Source organism: Amaranthus tricolor, chromosome 3 (genome assembly GCF_026212465.1).
Source record: "Amaranthus tricolor cultivar Red isolate AtriRed21 chromosome 3, ASM2621246v1, whole genome shotgun sequence".
NCBI lineage: Eukaryota > Viridiplantae > Streptophyta > Magnoliopsida > Caryophyllales > Amaranthaceae > Amaranthus > Amaranthus tricolor.
In genome coordinates, this window is record NC_080049.1 from 25,733,887 (window position 1) to 25,750,333 (window position 16,447).

A 16,447-nucleotide genomic window follows, 5' to 3' on the forward strand; every position below is an offset into this window, starting at 1 on the left:
TTAATTCACGTTATTTTATTGTATACTAATTTAAAAATAGTGAAAAAGTATATATTATTTATATATCTCAAAGGAGCTAAGGTTGATACATACATCAACCATTTTAAAATACTGGCTACATTATGATTTTTGACGCTATTCATTGTTTAACTTTATTTTAATATCACGGCTAATGTGTAAGAAAAAATTTAGTCAAAAGTAAGATCTAGTTTGAATCGTCTAATTGCATTCTTTTACAATATTAACATTTTAAATTTTTACAAGTGCATAATTTAATAAATAAATAATCAAAATAACATATTAAGTTGCGTAAAAAAGTCAACTAAAACTAGTATAGTGGAACGAAAGAAAAATAACATCAGTTCATCTTGTATAAAATTGTTTCACTATGAGATGAATTCATATAATTAATTAATTTTTAAGTAAATCACTTTAAAATTATGAGTGAATCAGCTCGCTATAAATAATTTTACCGTAAAACTATTTAATTTAAAAATTTGTAAAATAATATAGATCAAATCCATACTTACTCCAAAAAGAATGAGTTCCTTTCTTTTGTCGTTGAGTCCTTTTTCAACTCCCGGGAAACTTCTCCACCCCACCTCAGGTACCTACTCCTACTCTCTTTCTTTCCTTTACTCATTTTTCAATCTAAACTCTCTTTTCATTCTTTCTTCTCTTTCTCCATTGTCAACTCTCTGAATAACTTAGCCAAATCACTTGAACTACCGGCCTGTTCCATGCAAAGTTCCTGCAACTCTAATTTCATCTCACTATTCCACCTCAATAAACAAATCATACAACCCATTACAATTTCCTTCTTCCAACAATTGAAACAAATGACGGATTAATGGCACTACTGCGTAACGGTAAATTGGAAAACGGGGAAACCCAAGATCCGGCCCGGACATTCCGAGCTTTGGTAGAGAAAGCAGACCGGAAATTTTCTAGGGTTCGTGACCTTCCTGCTTTCGGACCCGGACCTAACCCCGCCCGATACTTAAACAAAGTGTTCAAGGCATATACAAAAGTGTGGGAATTCCAGCGAAAAAATCGGGTCAAATTGGTGGAGTCGGGACTAACGAGGTGGGAAATTGGGGAGATCGCTTCTAGAATCGGGCAACTGTATTTCGGGCAGTACATGAGGAGTAGTGAAGCTCGATTTTTATTGGAATCGTATGTATTTTACCAAGCTATTCTAAATCGTAGGTATTTTCAAGAACAGGGTGGTGGGGTTAGTGTTAGGTTTAAGGAATTAAGATTTTATGCTCGCTTTTTGTTGGTTGCTTTGCTTTTGAACCGCCGTCATCTTGTTGCGTTCCTCGTTGACCGGTTTAAAGCTCTTGTTGATGATACTCGTTCTACTTTTCGGGTACTTCTTTCTTCAATCTTTTTTCTTTCTTTAATTAGTTTAAGTTATGATTTCTATTTAATGAAAACTGGGTTGGTGGGTTAAATAATTTAAAGTACTGGGATTATGATTGTGAATAGTAGTTTTATATAATTGTGGTGGGTATTGCTTATTGGGTTGTTATTTTTTTGGTTTTGTTTATTTTTAGAGATTGATTTTGCTTCAATTGACTATTGGGATTAAAAACTTTATGAGATCAAACTTTTAGTGATCATTTTTGCAATTGAGAGTTATTTAGTACTTGTTTTGTTTTTCTTGAATTTTATGAAGAACTAGAGTATAAGCTTAAATTGTGCCATTGCTGAGAAAATTAGTCATTTTTGCTTGATTTCCATTAGCTGGCTCCTGCCTAATTAGGGTTTTGGGGATTGGACTTTTATGATAACAAAGAGGTTGTTTCGGCTTTGACCCTTGATTGCAAATATCACGTGCAAACCTCACGTAAATAGAAAAAGTATGTGATTTGATTAGGGGTGTTGAGTGGTCCTTGATGATAAGCCATGTTTCAACCACTAGTTTAATGATGTAAACATATATATGCTGGAGATAGTATATGAATTATTATGTGCTGATAGAAATTAGGTTGGCTGTCTAATTTCCATCTGTGACTTTCAGCTTCCAGTGGTGCAAGTTATGATCTTTTCGTTCAGATTTTATCCGTTTTGTGAGGCTTTGTGGGTTTGATTCTATGGAATCATTCCTTGTTTGTCAGTGTTGTCCTGATGCATTATACTTGCACTGGAACTTTGTCTATATTATGTGTGAATTCTTTATTGACTTTTTTCTTTTTTTTTATTTAAATGAAAATGAAAATGTATTCTCAGGAAACTAACATCAAAGAATGGAGACTAGTGGTACAAGAGATTGTTCGCTTTGTAAATGCTGATAAGTCATTCTCAAATGCACGACCTTTACGTTATTGTGCTATGTTTGACTCTCATCCAGTCTCTTTGCCGTTTGTGGCTCGTTTTCATGCCAAGAAAGTTCTTAAGTTGAACGATGCAGTGTTAACTAGCTATCACCGGAATGAGGTGAGTGTGCTTTATTTGTGTCACTTTGAGGACCGAATTCAGACTCAATTAAAAACTTAAGCCGGGTTCAAAATTTGGGATTAGCTCTTTTGTTTCCATGTGTTTCAGGTTAAGTTTGCGGAATTGACTTTAGACACATACAGAATGCTGCAATGTTTAGAATGGGAATCAAGCGGATCATCTTACCAAAAGCATCAAAATGAACCAATTGAAAGTGATGTTCATAACGACTTTTCTGGCACTTCTGGTTTAATTGATGTCAATTTGGCTGCTGATTTGATTGATCCAACATTGCCTCCAAATCCAAGGAAAGCAGTTCTCTATCGCCCGACAGTGACTCACTTTGTTGCAGTGAGTATCTGTTTTCTTTTGTTTTTCAAGTTCTTGGGCATTAATGACTAAATCGATGTGCATTAAGTGAATAATCTATACTAGGGTATCCACAACATTGATTCAAATGAAGGCACTAGAAACTTTGTCTTTGACATGACCAACCATCTGTTATGAAGGCATTATAAATCCTCATCTTTGATTTACACGAATTTGTTCTCTCTTATTCTAGAAGTCTTGTATCCTTCTAATACTTTTATCAAGAACTCTTGTATGAGACGGTCTCACCGTGAGACGAGTCCATACAAAAGGTTCATTATGCTAAAAGTTTCTAATATTGGGCTATTTGACCCAAGTATGTGGCACATCTCATGGTGAGACCGTCTTATACAAGAATTTGTGTACCTCTATTTATTCATTTTAGAAATGCACAACATCACTGTACACCTCATTCTTTATTGTCTAAAACCTTCGATTTGGAACCCTCTTGATCACTATGCTTTTTTAGCAGGTTATTGCAAATATGTGTGAGGAGCTCCCGCCAGATAGCATCATCCTGATATATGTGTCATCGTCATTGGGTAAACTGGCTTCCTTTGTATATCCTTTCTAATGCATTTAGTGCGTCAACTTCTTAATATCTTGCTGGCTCTAACTTTTGCAGGAACCTTTAACCCCGTTAGAACCGAAACTTCTGGTGGATCTAGAAGATTTTCAAAAAATCAAGTGTTACTTTCGACTACCCATAATCAAAACACGTCCCCAGGAGACAAAAAGGGATACTTAAGTGGTTATTATGATACGTCTTTATGTTTGAGTCCACGTGGAATCGCAGGTATGCACATGTTATTAGTTCTTAAATTTTATTGTTCCAGCTTGCTCAAATTTTAGTTTTTAGATTCAGCTGTAACTCATAAATACGCTACATTTGGCTTTTCAGGTTCAAATAATCTTTATCCTGGTGATTTGTTACCCTTCACTAGAAAGCCCCTGTTCTTTGTCATTGATAGTGATAACAGCCATGCATTCAAGGCAGGTTTGTCAAAACTTGTTCTGATCAGATGGGCTAATTTTGCTTATAAAACCTTCTCAGTCACATTATGATTTAAGCTATTTCAATGCAAGTTAGCCTGAGTTTTCCCCAACTTTTCCCTGTAAAGGAAAATGAAAGAAAAAGATGTTTCTGTTGCACGAGCTTGCTGTGCTTCTGATATTTGGTGTAAGGCACACAAATCTATAATGTAAAATATAATGCCATTTATTTAGGAAAAACATCCTTGAGTATCAATTCCTAGACGAATCAGCCCGTATAATTAAGAGTTGAAACACAAATGAAAGTTTTATTTTCCATTACCTCCCCTTCCATGGAAAAACCCGAGAGATTAGAAGTTGCCAGACACTATACCCTAAGCAATAAGCATGAGTATATTGGATATCAGATCATCATTGTTTAGAAATAAGTTTTATAACCCAGTATTTTTTTGTTTTGAGGAACTCAATACTCATGTGTTGTAGACATTTACAGATTATTCATGGTTCAGAAAGGGGGGAGCCGTCGGCACTTTTACTTTCTCCATTGAGGCCGTCATTCAAGAACCCTCCAAATGTTGATGCTATAGAAAATGGGAGTCAGTTCACTCTGTTTTTGACAAATCCTTTGCTAGCATTCTGCCAATTGGTTGGCCTATCTGAGTCTGATCGAGAAACAGTGAGCTTGCAACTTAAACTTCGAACTTATTTTAACTATAATTCTTGAATTATTTGTTATAACGAGGATTTCTTCAGGACAATTATAATGAGGCTGAAGACATAGTTGTAAATGCCCTTGCTAAATGGGAAGTGATGTTATGCTCATCAACAACAATTGATCTTGTTTGGGGTCAAGTACTTCCCGATCCTTTCCTCCGCCGTATTATTCTTAGGTACGTAATCTTGCTGCTTGATATTTACATTTCTGTGGAGCGATTAAAAATAGATGTGCTGAGCTTAATATAAACTTTGCCAGGTCAAGACAACCTATGCACTTAGCTAAAGATGTACACGTAGGCACTTTTAGTTTTCGTATTAAATGGTTGGAATGATAATGAAAATTTAGTGTATTTTTGGTAGAAAGATCCCTTGATAAGTTTAATGATTATTCTTGTTTTACTTCAATCATTCATTTTGTTGACAAAAATTCATTACAATGCATAAGGTATTACTATTTGGAAAGGTTTACTAGGTGGTATAGGCAAATTGTGTACAAAAATCATTTTTATTATTCATGAAAATTTACAAAATAAATTTATCTCATTACCATTGTTTAGTACCAACAATCAAACGCTGACAAATGAAACTTCACTGCTTTGATTACCATTACCCTCCGCCACCATCACCTATAAAGAATGAATGACAAACTTCATGAATTACGATAAATAAAGCTACAACCTCCTTGTGGGCGGTGGGGAGGGAGGGGGGTCAAGATTTTTTCCTTTTTCCCTTAGAAGTTAGTATTTTCCGGGCGAGAAAGCTAGAACGAAGTATGAACCCATTAATAGGATCATTTGCTAGCATTTTCAGACATGTGTTCATATTAATCCTAGAGAGGGGAACATATTGAGCTTATTCTGGTTTATGCCATTCAGATTTATTTTCTGCCGTGCTGTGTTATCTCTCTTCCACCCTCCTGAAACAAGGGAATCATATGTGCCTGATTGCCTGCCGCATCTTCCTGATTTTGTATCACCCGATTCAGAAGCTGTTGAATCTCATATCCGAAGGCTTGCTAATTGCCTTAAAGTTTCCAATGCTTTCATTAAAACATAACTGGAAGAAGGTATTTTGTGAGGCCTACCACAATTCAAATTTTGTTCGTTTTTGATGTTATACAGTTGTAGAATCAGCTTCTTCGATATGGTGCATACAGTTTCTTTGTTTTAGTGTGATCGATGTTTTGGGTTTGGGGTATCAATGACTAATCCTAAGTTATATATTGTTATATGTAGGTGTCAATAGGAGGATCCTTGTGGTTGTGGGTATACCATGTGAAAATAGCGTGTAAATTTGATTTTACCTCATATTTATTATATGCCCCTCATTTAATTTTTTATTTTTTTTCATTTTGGGAGTGTATTTAGGTGTTTATGAATAATGCCCTAACATTTTGTGGTCATGATATATTTTTTCAATTTATTTACCGTATACGCTATATTTCTTTGTACTTAAAATTTGTCACCTGTTCAAATATTGTGGGCATACTCGAAAATCGATACTTCTTTGGTGTAATGTGATGGAAATAAAGAGAAACGTAATGTTTTTTAAGGAAAATATAGGAAGTTATGAAAATGTTGTACTAAATTAAAAAAGCGAATTAATGGTGTAGATGATATTAAAGAAGATTTAAATATGTGGATAAAATAAAAGAAGACGGTAAAATTTATTTTCACAAAAGAAAATAATGCAAAATGAGTTGGATAGCTCAAAATGGAATTGCTACAAATTGAGTGGGTTGAAAAGTGTTGTACGTAGAGGAACAGGTGAATGACAATGATTTAAAGAACGATTGATATATTATTTTATTAAATCATAAACTTTATAGAGAAAAAGTAAGGATAAGAATTAAAAAATATTTAAATAAAATAGTGAAATATATATGGAGATTATAAGCATTAATTAAATATTAAAATTAAAATGAACAAAGTTAATTATGTTCAAAGTTTTAAATATAAATTCAAAATTATTATGAAAAACAACATATAGAACAATATAACATGAAAAATAAAGACAAATGAAAACATCATTTAGAAATATGGAGTAATTGTTTCTATATTCTTTTTCTATAACATAAATTGTAGGGAAAAATTGCTTTTAAAAGGTTAATTTTTAGTCCTTCTGCAAATAAAGGGCTAACCTCACATTTATTCTACAAAGGTCCAACTTTTTGTGTAACAGAAGCGGCAATCACGATACATAATTAACATTTAATAATAATATTTAATACAAAAAATATTGTGAAAGTCTCAAAATGCCGAACTGTTAAAAACTTTAAATTATAAAAACTAAAACTATTTAAAATAAAAGTAAAATATTACATCTGATAAGAAATATTGTTTGCTCAAAAAGAAATTAAATACATCATCATCAAGTCATTAATAAAAATACAAAAAGCAGCTAAGTTCTCAATAAATAGTAATTGTTGCGGCCTGGATCGGAACCTGAACTAAATCCTGCAAAATGCTGTCAACCATTATACGGATGACATCCGATTGAATCGGTCAGCGCTTAACGTCGAGCATAACTTCCTATCCAGATTAAAATACGGAAATTATACGCTACATTTACAAAATAATGATTTAAGTACAAACTTATACTTAATTGACACCACTGTATACTTTTACCATATTCTTTTTCTGTTAAATACTTTTAAGTTATTAAGATACCATTCTCGATCCTAACAGAAGTATGTTACTGCCATTTATACAATTCGGTAATCTTAACACTTAAGTAAATTCATTTGGTTAATACTCATAACCGTACCATGCATCATAGCATCAACACGAATCAAGTTTATCACTGATCAACAAGCACATCAATATGACATCTGATATATGTAAGGGTCTGGTTCGGTGAGGACCATAGTCCTAAACCCTAACTGTAGTGAGAGTCGTCACCTCTCCAAAACAATATTTAAGCTCGAGCTCTACAGGATAGGTTAGAACCCCTGTCTTACACCGCATTTTACGTGCCGGCCAACACGGACGCCGGGATTTTACGTGTCGGTCTATGGTTCGACATTACATTACTATTAGGGTCATTCAATCAATACTCATTCACACAAGTACATCACATTTTTAAAACTATAAGTTGACTTTGAATTTGACTTTGACCAACCTAGGTGGTAACTTCATTTATTTAATATAATTCTTAATCATAACGTTTAATTTACCTTTACGTCTTTATATGTTCATTACTTAATTTTTACACATTAAATTTCATTTATAACTTTATTTTAATAGCTCACTAAATTCACACTAATAACTTAATATATCCTATTAAGTCTCCAAATTAGTATTTTCCACAAGTAGCTACTAAAATCTATTTCTCTTGAAATAAGTTCCCAAAATTAAAATTTCCAACTTTAAAATAAATAAAACTTTTTTCTCTTCACAAAACCAAACATTCTTATTAAAATTCAAGTTAAACTGCAACCTTTGGATAAGTTTTCAAAATTCAACAAGTTCACCAAAAATAATTATTTCAAATTTGGAAAAACAAGTAAACTTATTAGATTCGCAAAAATCAACATTCTAGTTATAAAACAGATAAAACTTATAATTTCACTAAAATTAATATTTCACACATAGGTTAAGAGCAAGTTTACTAAAAATACTTTTACATCTTTCTATATAAATTTTGGTCAAATGGTTAGCAAATAAAATATTTTGTACTAAATAGTAATTAAATGTCAAAAAAGTTGTTTTTTTAATTATGAAATCTCATATATTTAAGAAAATCACTTCAATATTTAATAACTTATAAAGCTTTCTCAAAAATAACTTTTAAGATTGTATTTTAATATTATCACAAAATAGCTTATAATAATATAAAAAAGTAAATTAAACTATTTTTGTTTTTAATATGATAATAGTCGAATGACCTATGAGTATTTTGGGGCCTTTTTCACTAAAAAACAACTTCATTTAATGTATTATAGTAAATCCTAGAAATAATTAACATAACCACTAAAAAAAATAAAAACTTTACGCAATAAATTAGAAATTTACTATAACTTTAAGGATAAACTTAAATCTCAAAAAAAAGTATCATAACAATATTCTTAATATAATCATACTTAGTAAAATACGTTCATAAAATAACTTACTACCTCATAAACTAATTTGAAGGCTAACATAAACATACTAATAAAAATTCTAACATAAAATTTTTTTTTAAATATAATAATATTTTTAATGTAACACATAATTCATAAACATACTAGCATTAGTTTATAACATAAATCATACTTAATATCACGTGAATATAATTTTGCACCCAACTTCCTAAACTTGTTCAAAGATTATTAAATTAACATACTAAAAATACTTTTAGCATACACATACTTAATATAATCTTGATCGAATTTCATTAAACTAACTTTCATTAAAACTTATCAACATATTTTATACTTTGTATATTATAAAGTAAATATAATGTAAAATTCCACAAAAAGAGTAGGGTAAGAAGTTATACCATACTAACACCAAAGATTAGTACTAAGTATTAATTACGAAAATAATAATAAATAAGACCCTCCAAGATAGATAATAATGCTCCAAAGATAATTTATCCAAACTCATAAAATAATGTTGATCTTCTAAGCTCCCAAAATAATTAAATCTAAACTCCAAAAATAATGATACATTAAGTACCCAAAGTAATAACCTAATAATGTTCCATAATGATGATGATTTAAGCTAAATAAAGTGTGTTCTAAGCTCTATGTTCTTGAATTTCTTCAACTAATAATAAAGGTATTAATATAGTAAGATTTTAATGAAGTGAAAATATATGAAAGAAGTGTAAGTGATCTCATGACTAAGGGGGTATTTATAATGGATTTGGGAAACTTTGTAGTTCATTAGATTGTATGAAAAAGAGTGTTAAGTGTATAGAAGTGTGTAAGTGATTTAGAGTGTGTAAGTGAATATGTAAGAGTTGGAGTGTGTAAGTGAATGTGCAAGAGTTGGAGTGTGTAAGTGAATGTACAAGAGTTTGGAGTGTAGAAAAATGTTAGTTTGTATAAGGAAATTGTGATATCTTAGCTTGTATAAGGAAATTATGATATTTTGTGTAAATGATGAACATCATGGTTTACTATAGAAAGGATTTTGGTTCATCAAATTTTTGTTCTAGCATGTACAAGTGAATATACTTTAAAATAATGGGTAAATTTGATCATGAAAATATGTATTTTACTTAGAAAATTTTTCTTGAACTATACTTAATGTTAATAATAAAAATACGACTCATTTTTATGTATAAAATAATTAAATCAAAATTATAAGATTAAAATAATAAGTAGTAATGTTAATTTAAGGAAGAAAGTTAAAACGTAACGTTTTACAAAATCGTGAATATAATAATAAAATTTTACTTTTCGTACTATAAAATAATTAAATAATATTTTAGTGCTTATAAGAAGATTTTAAACAAAATACTTATTTAAAGTTAAACATTTGAAAGAAATTACAAAATCGAAAAAGATTTAGCTAGGAATTAAAGATGGTTTGAAATGGATAATCAAAGGATTAGAGATTTGAATTGAAAATTCGGAATAATTAATCGGAAGATTAGGATTAAGAATTTTAAGTCTGTTACATTTTATTTCTATTTGCAACGAAAGAGCTAAATGACTTGTAACATGTTATATGTTATCTTTAACTTTTTTGACTTTTTAAACTTAAAAAAACCTAACTGCCCAAAACCTCTATCAAACAACCATCTCCTACTCTACCCTATCCACCACCATCACCAAACAACCACGACCTACCTACCACCTCATCAGCACAAAACCTGCACTATGACCAGAAGTTTTGGGTAAATATTGTGAACCCTACGATAACTAAACTTGAAATACGCCAAAAAAAGATAGAGGAAAAGAGAAATATAATCAATCAATGCAACAAGAACATAATTAAAAAACAATCAATCTAACTACATGCAGCTTCAATAATCATTAATAAGCCAAAATCAATTCAATCACTAGCCAATTTACAATTCAATCAACAATATAACAAAAACATTAGAAACAACTAAACACAAATCAACAAAAGAAGATTAAAAAAATAAGAAATTTTTTAAAACCTAAACTTGATTACTGGCATACTAAGAACACGAGTATGAAAATACTTAAATTTATAAGTTAAATCTGAATATATTAAAGCCTAGAGAACCATAAAACATCTAACATTAATGCAACGCATTTAAAATTTCGAGTTTGAAAACTTTGATGGGGCGATGGCTAAAAGTTAAATTTCTATTTTGTCCCCACGACCTCAAGTCACGCTTGGATCGTAGAATGACCGAGAAACATAAGTTGTAAATGAAGTTTTATTTTGTTATAGTGAAAAATCAAAGTTGGTGATGGTTGCTTGGTAGAGGGGTTAGGTGGTGGTGGTGAATGGGGTAGAGTAGATAGTGATTGTTTGATAATAAGAAGCTGGGTAGTTAGGGTTTTTTTTTTGTGTTTTTTTAGTTATTAAATAAAATCATAGCACCCAATCAGAATAATACATGTGGCATTTTAATTAAATGAGATGGAGTAACTTGTTACTCTAAGTTACCATTTTGTAACATTTGGAAAATTAATATTTTAAGACGAGTAAATTTAAGAGAATTATCAGTGCAAGAATGATCCTAAATACACATGACATAAAATATTCTCAATTTAATTTCTTCCCTCTTTTCCTTTTCTTTTATTTTTGATTAAAGTACCCAAACCCTTCCTTCCCTCTCTCATGGGATGAACTCAAAGTCAGCAACCATTTCCTTCTTCCTCCCATTCGCATAAACCCTTATCTTCCTCCTTTTCTCTCGCCATTCCATCTGAAAATGGCAGAACCACACTGAAATTCTTCAACTAATAGTCGATCTCCTTCCCTTCACGACATTCCTCTTTGAATCTTCAAACCCTTATTTCTCTAAATTTCTATGAAGAAAACGTCAATGGTGCTAGGGCACGAACCATTCTTCTCCTTCCTCGTCATCGAATCAATTTGTATTCCTCTCAGTAGTGCCACAAAATACTTCTTCCTTGCATTCTATTGTCTGATTTTCGAAGGTGAACAAGGATTCTTGCCCTTGATTTTCGTTGAAACAAGATTCGAAATCTTCTTCCCTCTGCGAAATTCTTCTCTCTTTCGTGATTTCTTTCAAGAAGCAGAGCCCTAATCCATCTTCTTCATTTGATTTTTTTGAAGCAACAACAGGTATATTCATCTTGCCTTCTTTATTTGATTTTCGAATTAAATAACCAAACCATAAATCACTAAGTTCATTGAGCATCAAGAACTGAATAACCAAGCTTTCCATTCAAGCCACCAAAACCTAACTACCCTTTCACCATTTCTCTGACTTTTGCAGAAGGCAGTGGCTACTGCCTCATCTTTCCCTTGATTCATTGCTGCCAATTCAAAGGTAAAAATTGTATTCCTCTTAATTTTTATTCTGTTTTTGATATTCTTGTCTTTTAATCCTCATAATATCGAGATTATCAATCTTCTCTATGTTATTATATTTTCTTATTGTTGCTGATCATAATATTATCCCCACATTGAGATTAATTGGATGTTTTGAGAAATTATTATATACATACTAGTTCTCTTTAAATTAGATGCGTCTTGTGGATTGATGTTGAGATCAAGGATTTGTTAGGAAAAGTTTATTGATAAAGTATGGGTCAATTTGATGTTCTTGAAAGTTTTATAAGGTTCTTTGGAAGATTATTGATTTTGAATTTGAATGTCTACTTTTGCGATTAAGGAAACTTATATAGGGAAATAATGGATGTTGGATTGAGTTTGGTGGATCTTGATGATTAGTATCAAATGTATGAGCATAGAAATTAAGAAAATTGGTCAAAAATGTTTATTATTCGTAGGGTTAATGATGATTTGAAGGTCTTGAATGAATTAGGAGATACTTTGGAAAATCATTGATTGTGGGATGAAATACTTATTTTTTATATTGATTAGACGATTTGATATTCTTGTGGAGATTATTAGATTCTTTTGGGTATTCTTGATTTTGGGTTTAATGATTAATCAGAATGTGCATAATTCTTTAATGATTAGAATTGCTAGAAGAGAATCTTGAGTGTTAGGAGGAGATGTAATATGGTATATGTAGTATAGTAGCATCGAATGCTCTTTGGTGATTGTGTTTATTGTTATGCTTCAGGAGACAATTTCTTTGCGAAACCATTCTAGCTGATAGCTGCGAATCGAACCTGACTCTTTGAAGCGTCGTCTTTGGTGAGTAGTAGCAGTCCCTTAAAGGGTCTGATCAGACTACATTCTTGAAATAAACTTTTTACTAAAGCTCTTTTGAATTGGAAATTGTTGAGACAAATGTTGTTGTGAATGTTTATGCTGATGTTATGTTATGGTCAATGGATCGGGCTTGCGAGCTAGTCATTGACAGAGTTGAGGAACATTGTTCCCCGCTCCCTGTTTTGAAGCGAATTGTCATTGAGATATTGACTAGCTTTACCCGAGAGCAACATAGCCTTAGAGCTATGGGGCACCTCTCAAACTAGACTCCCTGTGCGCACATAGATCTAGGGAACTGATGTTACTTTTAAACCCTGATTTGGAAACTATTGTGTTTGTTGTTTTGGATTGTTACTTCTCATTCAGTTTAATCTGATCCTCTGTTGTTTCCATCTTTTAGCTTGTTTACAGATCGGAACCAGTCGGGAATAATGAATTAGCGGAGGTGAATAGAGTTTTCAAGGATGTAAATTGAGCTGAGTACTTAGGAATTATAGATTTGTATTAGGAATTTTAGATAAATGTAAATTTGTTTTAGCTGTACTGGTTATATTGGACTTGTAGAGAATTATATATATCTTGTGTATTAGTTAGATGTTGGTTTTGGAATTTAGCTGAGTTAGTCACGTTGAAGAGCTTGTGACCCCCTTTGCTTGAGTTTTGAAAGTGTGATTTCGGTTTCTTGGGAAACGAACCCTGTGATGACCCTGTTTACCTAGTCAACGGTAAGTCGGGTTGTTACACATTTACCTGGAAGCTCTTTCGTTACAAATAGAAGCAAAAGGTTAAATCTTTATAGAATCAACGCAATATTAGTATTTTATTTACAGACGGGCTAAAAATTGACCTTTTAGAAACAATTTTTTCTAAATTATATAGAAGTATGTCTGTGACATGTCCTAGTGATAAAATTAGATTAGTACTCCTGCAATGTATAACTATATTAATATTTTTCATTTAGTTTCTCATTGTAAAATTTTAGTTTATAATCTCTATACTCTTAAAATATTGTCTTATTTTTTATTTAATACGTTCTTTTATTCAAATAATTTTTCTCATTTTTTTCACTTTTAATCATGTTCATATAATTTAATAATTTTTATCATTTTTAATATTTGCGTCAGTTGTTAGTGCCTTAGTAGTGCAATCTCTTAAAGACGTATAGAGTATCAAGTACTTTCTAGGTAATTTTTTTGATGAGATACCTCTTTTGAAAGATTTATACAATATACTAATGAAGAAACAATTCGTAACACGTGTTGACTGTAAAACAAAAAAAAAATCCACTGTTTTTGTTTTTATTCTATTTAAGCAATGTTTATTGGCTAATAATAAGAAATCTTCTTGATTATTTGTTAACCTATAATAAAAGATCTTTCTATATATAATTATTATTTTGGTTGATTTATAAAAATACTCCATTCTAAAATATTTAGTTAATTTTCTACTATAAAACATTAAGATACACATTAAAGTTTAAGATACACATTGAATTTTAATTAATGGATAAGAGAATTGAGTATTTTCTCAGATGAAGAGCAAGTAGTACTTTTCCGAAAATGTCATGAGTTCTATTCTCACGTATTCTTCCATTTTTCCTAAGCTTACCTTATAATAAAATTATTGAATAGCATATTAATTAATAAGAATTTAGGTAAAAAAAAATTCATTGACATATCATTCATAAATTATCATTAAATATATTACCGTAATGACATAAAATAAGAAAATATTAATAAAATAATCTTTTTATAAATAATATATTACATGCATGGCTACATTTGACAAATTATGTAAAAGGAAAATAATAATTATTATTGAATTTCTTGTAACGATTTTTTCTTTTGATAATCAATTTGGATATTTTTGTGTTAATTGATTATAACATTAATAAATATTTTTAAGTTTTTTTAATTATTTTTTGTAAATAAAATTTAATTTAATTGTTTATTAAATGATATTTTTATTGCTAATTTTTTTTTTAAGCTATTTTCAATAACACGATTATCACATTATAATTTTCTAATATAATAATAGCCCACTTACTTTAAAGATTCACTTTTTAGTGATGTGTGATTTTTCCTATAGTTGACAAAGAACAAAAGGAGCATATATAATAGTAATACTAGTAGTACGACTTGCTTGTTATATGAGACGAAAGGTTTGCCTAATAAGAAAACCATGAGATAAGATGGAAATTTCGGACATGCATATGATGAGATGGATGTGAGACCACACTAGAATGGATATGATCTTGCGCGATATACAAGTTGAGGGGAAATGAGGGTATTGGTGTGCCTCTATTCCCACCCTCCTCATACCCTGCCTCTTAGCGGGAGACTTATTAGGATGATGGTGTCGATGACAATTTTAAAATCTAACAAAGATTAAAATTTTATTAAATATGTGTCGATGCCAATTAAATTTATTTATTTTTATTTCAATTTGACAATTACATAATAACATATTAACATACACAAATTCATTCTTGTGAGAGACGTCTTTTTAAGAGATCATCTCTAAATGGACAAGTCCATTGTATATTTTTAAAAATATTATAAATATGCATTAAGAATGATGTAAATAGACACTTAAGATATTGAAAGTGGGCATTAAGAATACGATGAGTAAGCATTATGGATAATATAAGTAGGCATTATGAATATGGTAAATAAATATTAATGTTTAATGGGTTGGACTTGAGAGATGTCTCTTTGAGAGACGATCTCTCAAGCTGATTTTACATATGATTAGTAAATCAATAATAATTTTCAGCCGAAAGAAGTTGACAAATTTAAATATAATAAAGATATATATGAAATAATTTTGGATATTTCAAATATCTATAATATTCTATTATTGTATTGAGTTTAAACATAATAACGTAGCCATTTATTTTTACAAATTGTCATACTAATAATGACATGGTGACATCACTCATGTGATTTTAGAGAAAATAGAATGACACATATGCAGGTTTAAGAAGATAATATCCACTATTTTACTTCAGTTATTATATATTTAAATTTTTAAACATATCTAGTATTATTTCTTGATATTATTATACTTTCATTTTTTGCTAATTATTTAATATAAAAATGTACTTTTTAATTGACATGAAAGGCTAAATAAAACATGTCTAAATATAAAAAATATTAAAATATTAGAATATCTTAGAATAATATCTTAGAATAATATCTCATTGATTTTAAACCTTATGATCCAAATAAGAAAAATCATTAAGAAACACTCCACACCCCTCTTTTTGTGCACCAAAATTAGAGGAAAAGAGAGGAACAAGTGTATAAGGATGTAAACTTGAGGAACAAAAATAGGAGAAGACATGGATAATTAAAAAGGAATTACTAAAAATAGAAATAACAAAATAAGAAGCAAATAATTTGACAAAATAATAACAATAATAATTGGTTAATTAATGGGAATAAAGGTGTAAAACAGAGCTACGAAACATTAAGCGTCATCCCCGTAATCGTTATCCATCGACCAAAGTCCAGAATTTACAACACCAAAAATTAATTATATTTACAACAAATATGAAAATTAGGAAAATTAAAAAGACAATACTAATAATAATACTTTTATTACAATTAAGATTCTTAATTAATATAAACGGAAAGAAAAGGAAA

At 30.4% G+C, this 16,447-nt stretch overlaps 1 protein-coding gene across 4 annotated transcripts; it reads left to right on the top strand.

Moving 5' to 3' along the window:
* The first annotated feature begins 391 nt into the window (after positions 1-391).
* Positions 392-5,969, top strand: LOC130807762 (uncharacterized). 4 transcript variants are annotated; one of them, XM_057673096.1, is made up of 10 exons: positions 392-1,372; positions 2,236-2,442; positions 2,551-2,793; positions 3,284-3,353; positions 3,437-3,607; positions 3,713-3,804; positions 4,298-4,480; positions 4,558-4,694; positions 5,397-5,587; positions 5,757-5,969. In XM_057673096.1, the coding sequence occupies exons 1-9, from the start codon at positions 851-853 to the stop codon at positions 5,575-5,577; spliced, it is 1,806 nt and encodes a 601-aa protein (XP_057529079.1). In that variant the 5' UTR covers positions 392-850; the 3' UTR covers positions 5,578-5,587; positions 5,757-5,969. The 4 variants fall into 4 exon arrangements, with proteins under 4 accessions (XP_057529079.1, XP_057529078.1, XP_057529077.1 ...); XM_057673094.1 differs by having other exon boundaries at positions 565-1,372; positions 3,281-3,353; XM_057673095.1 differs by having other exon boundaries at positions 5,397-5,969.
* The last annotated feature ends 10,478 nt before the right edge of the window (positions 5,970-16,447 follow it).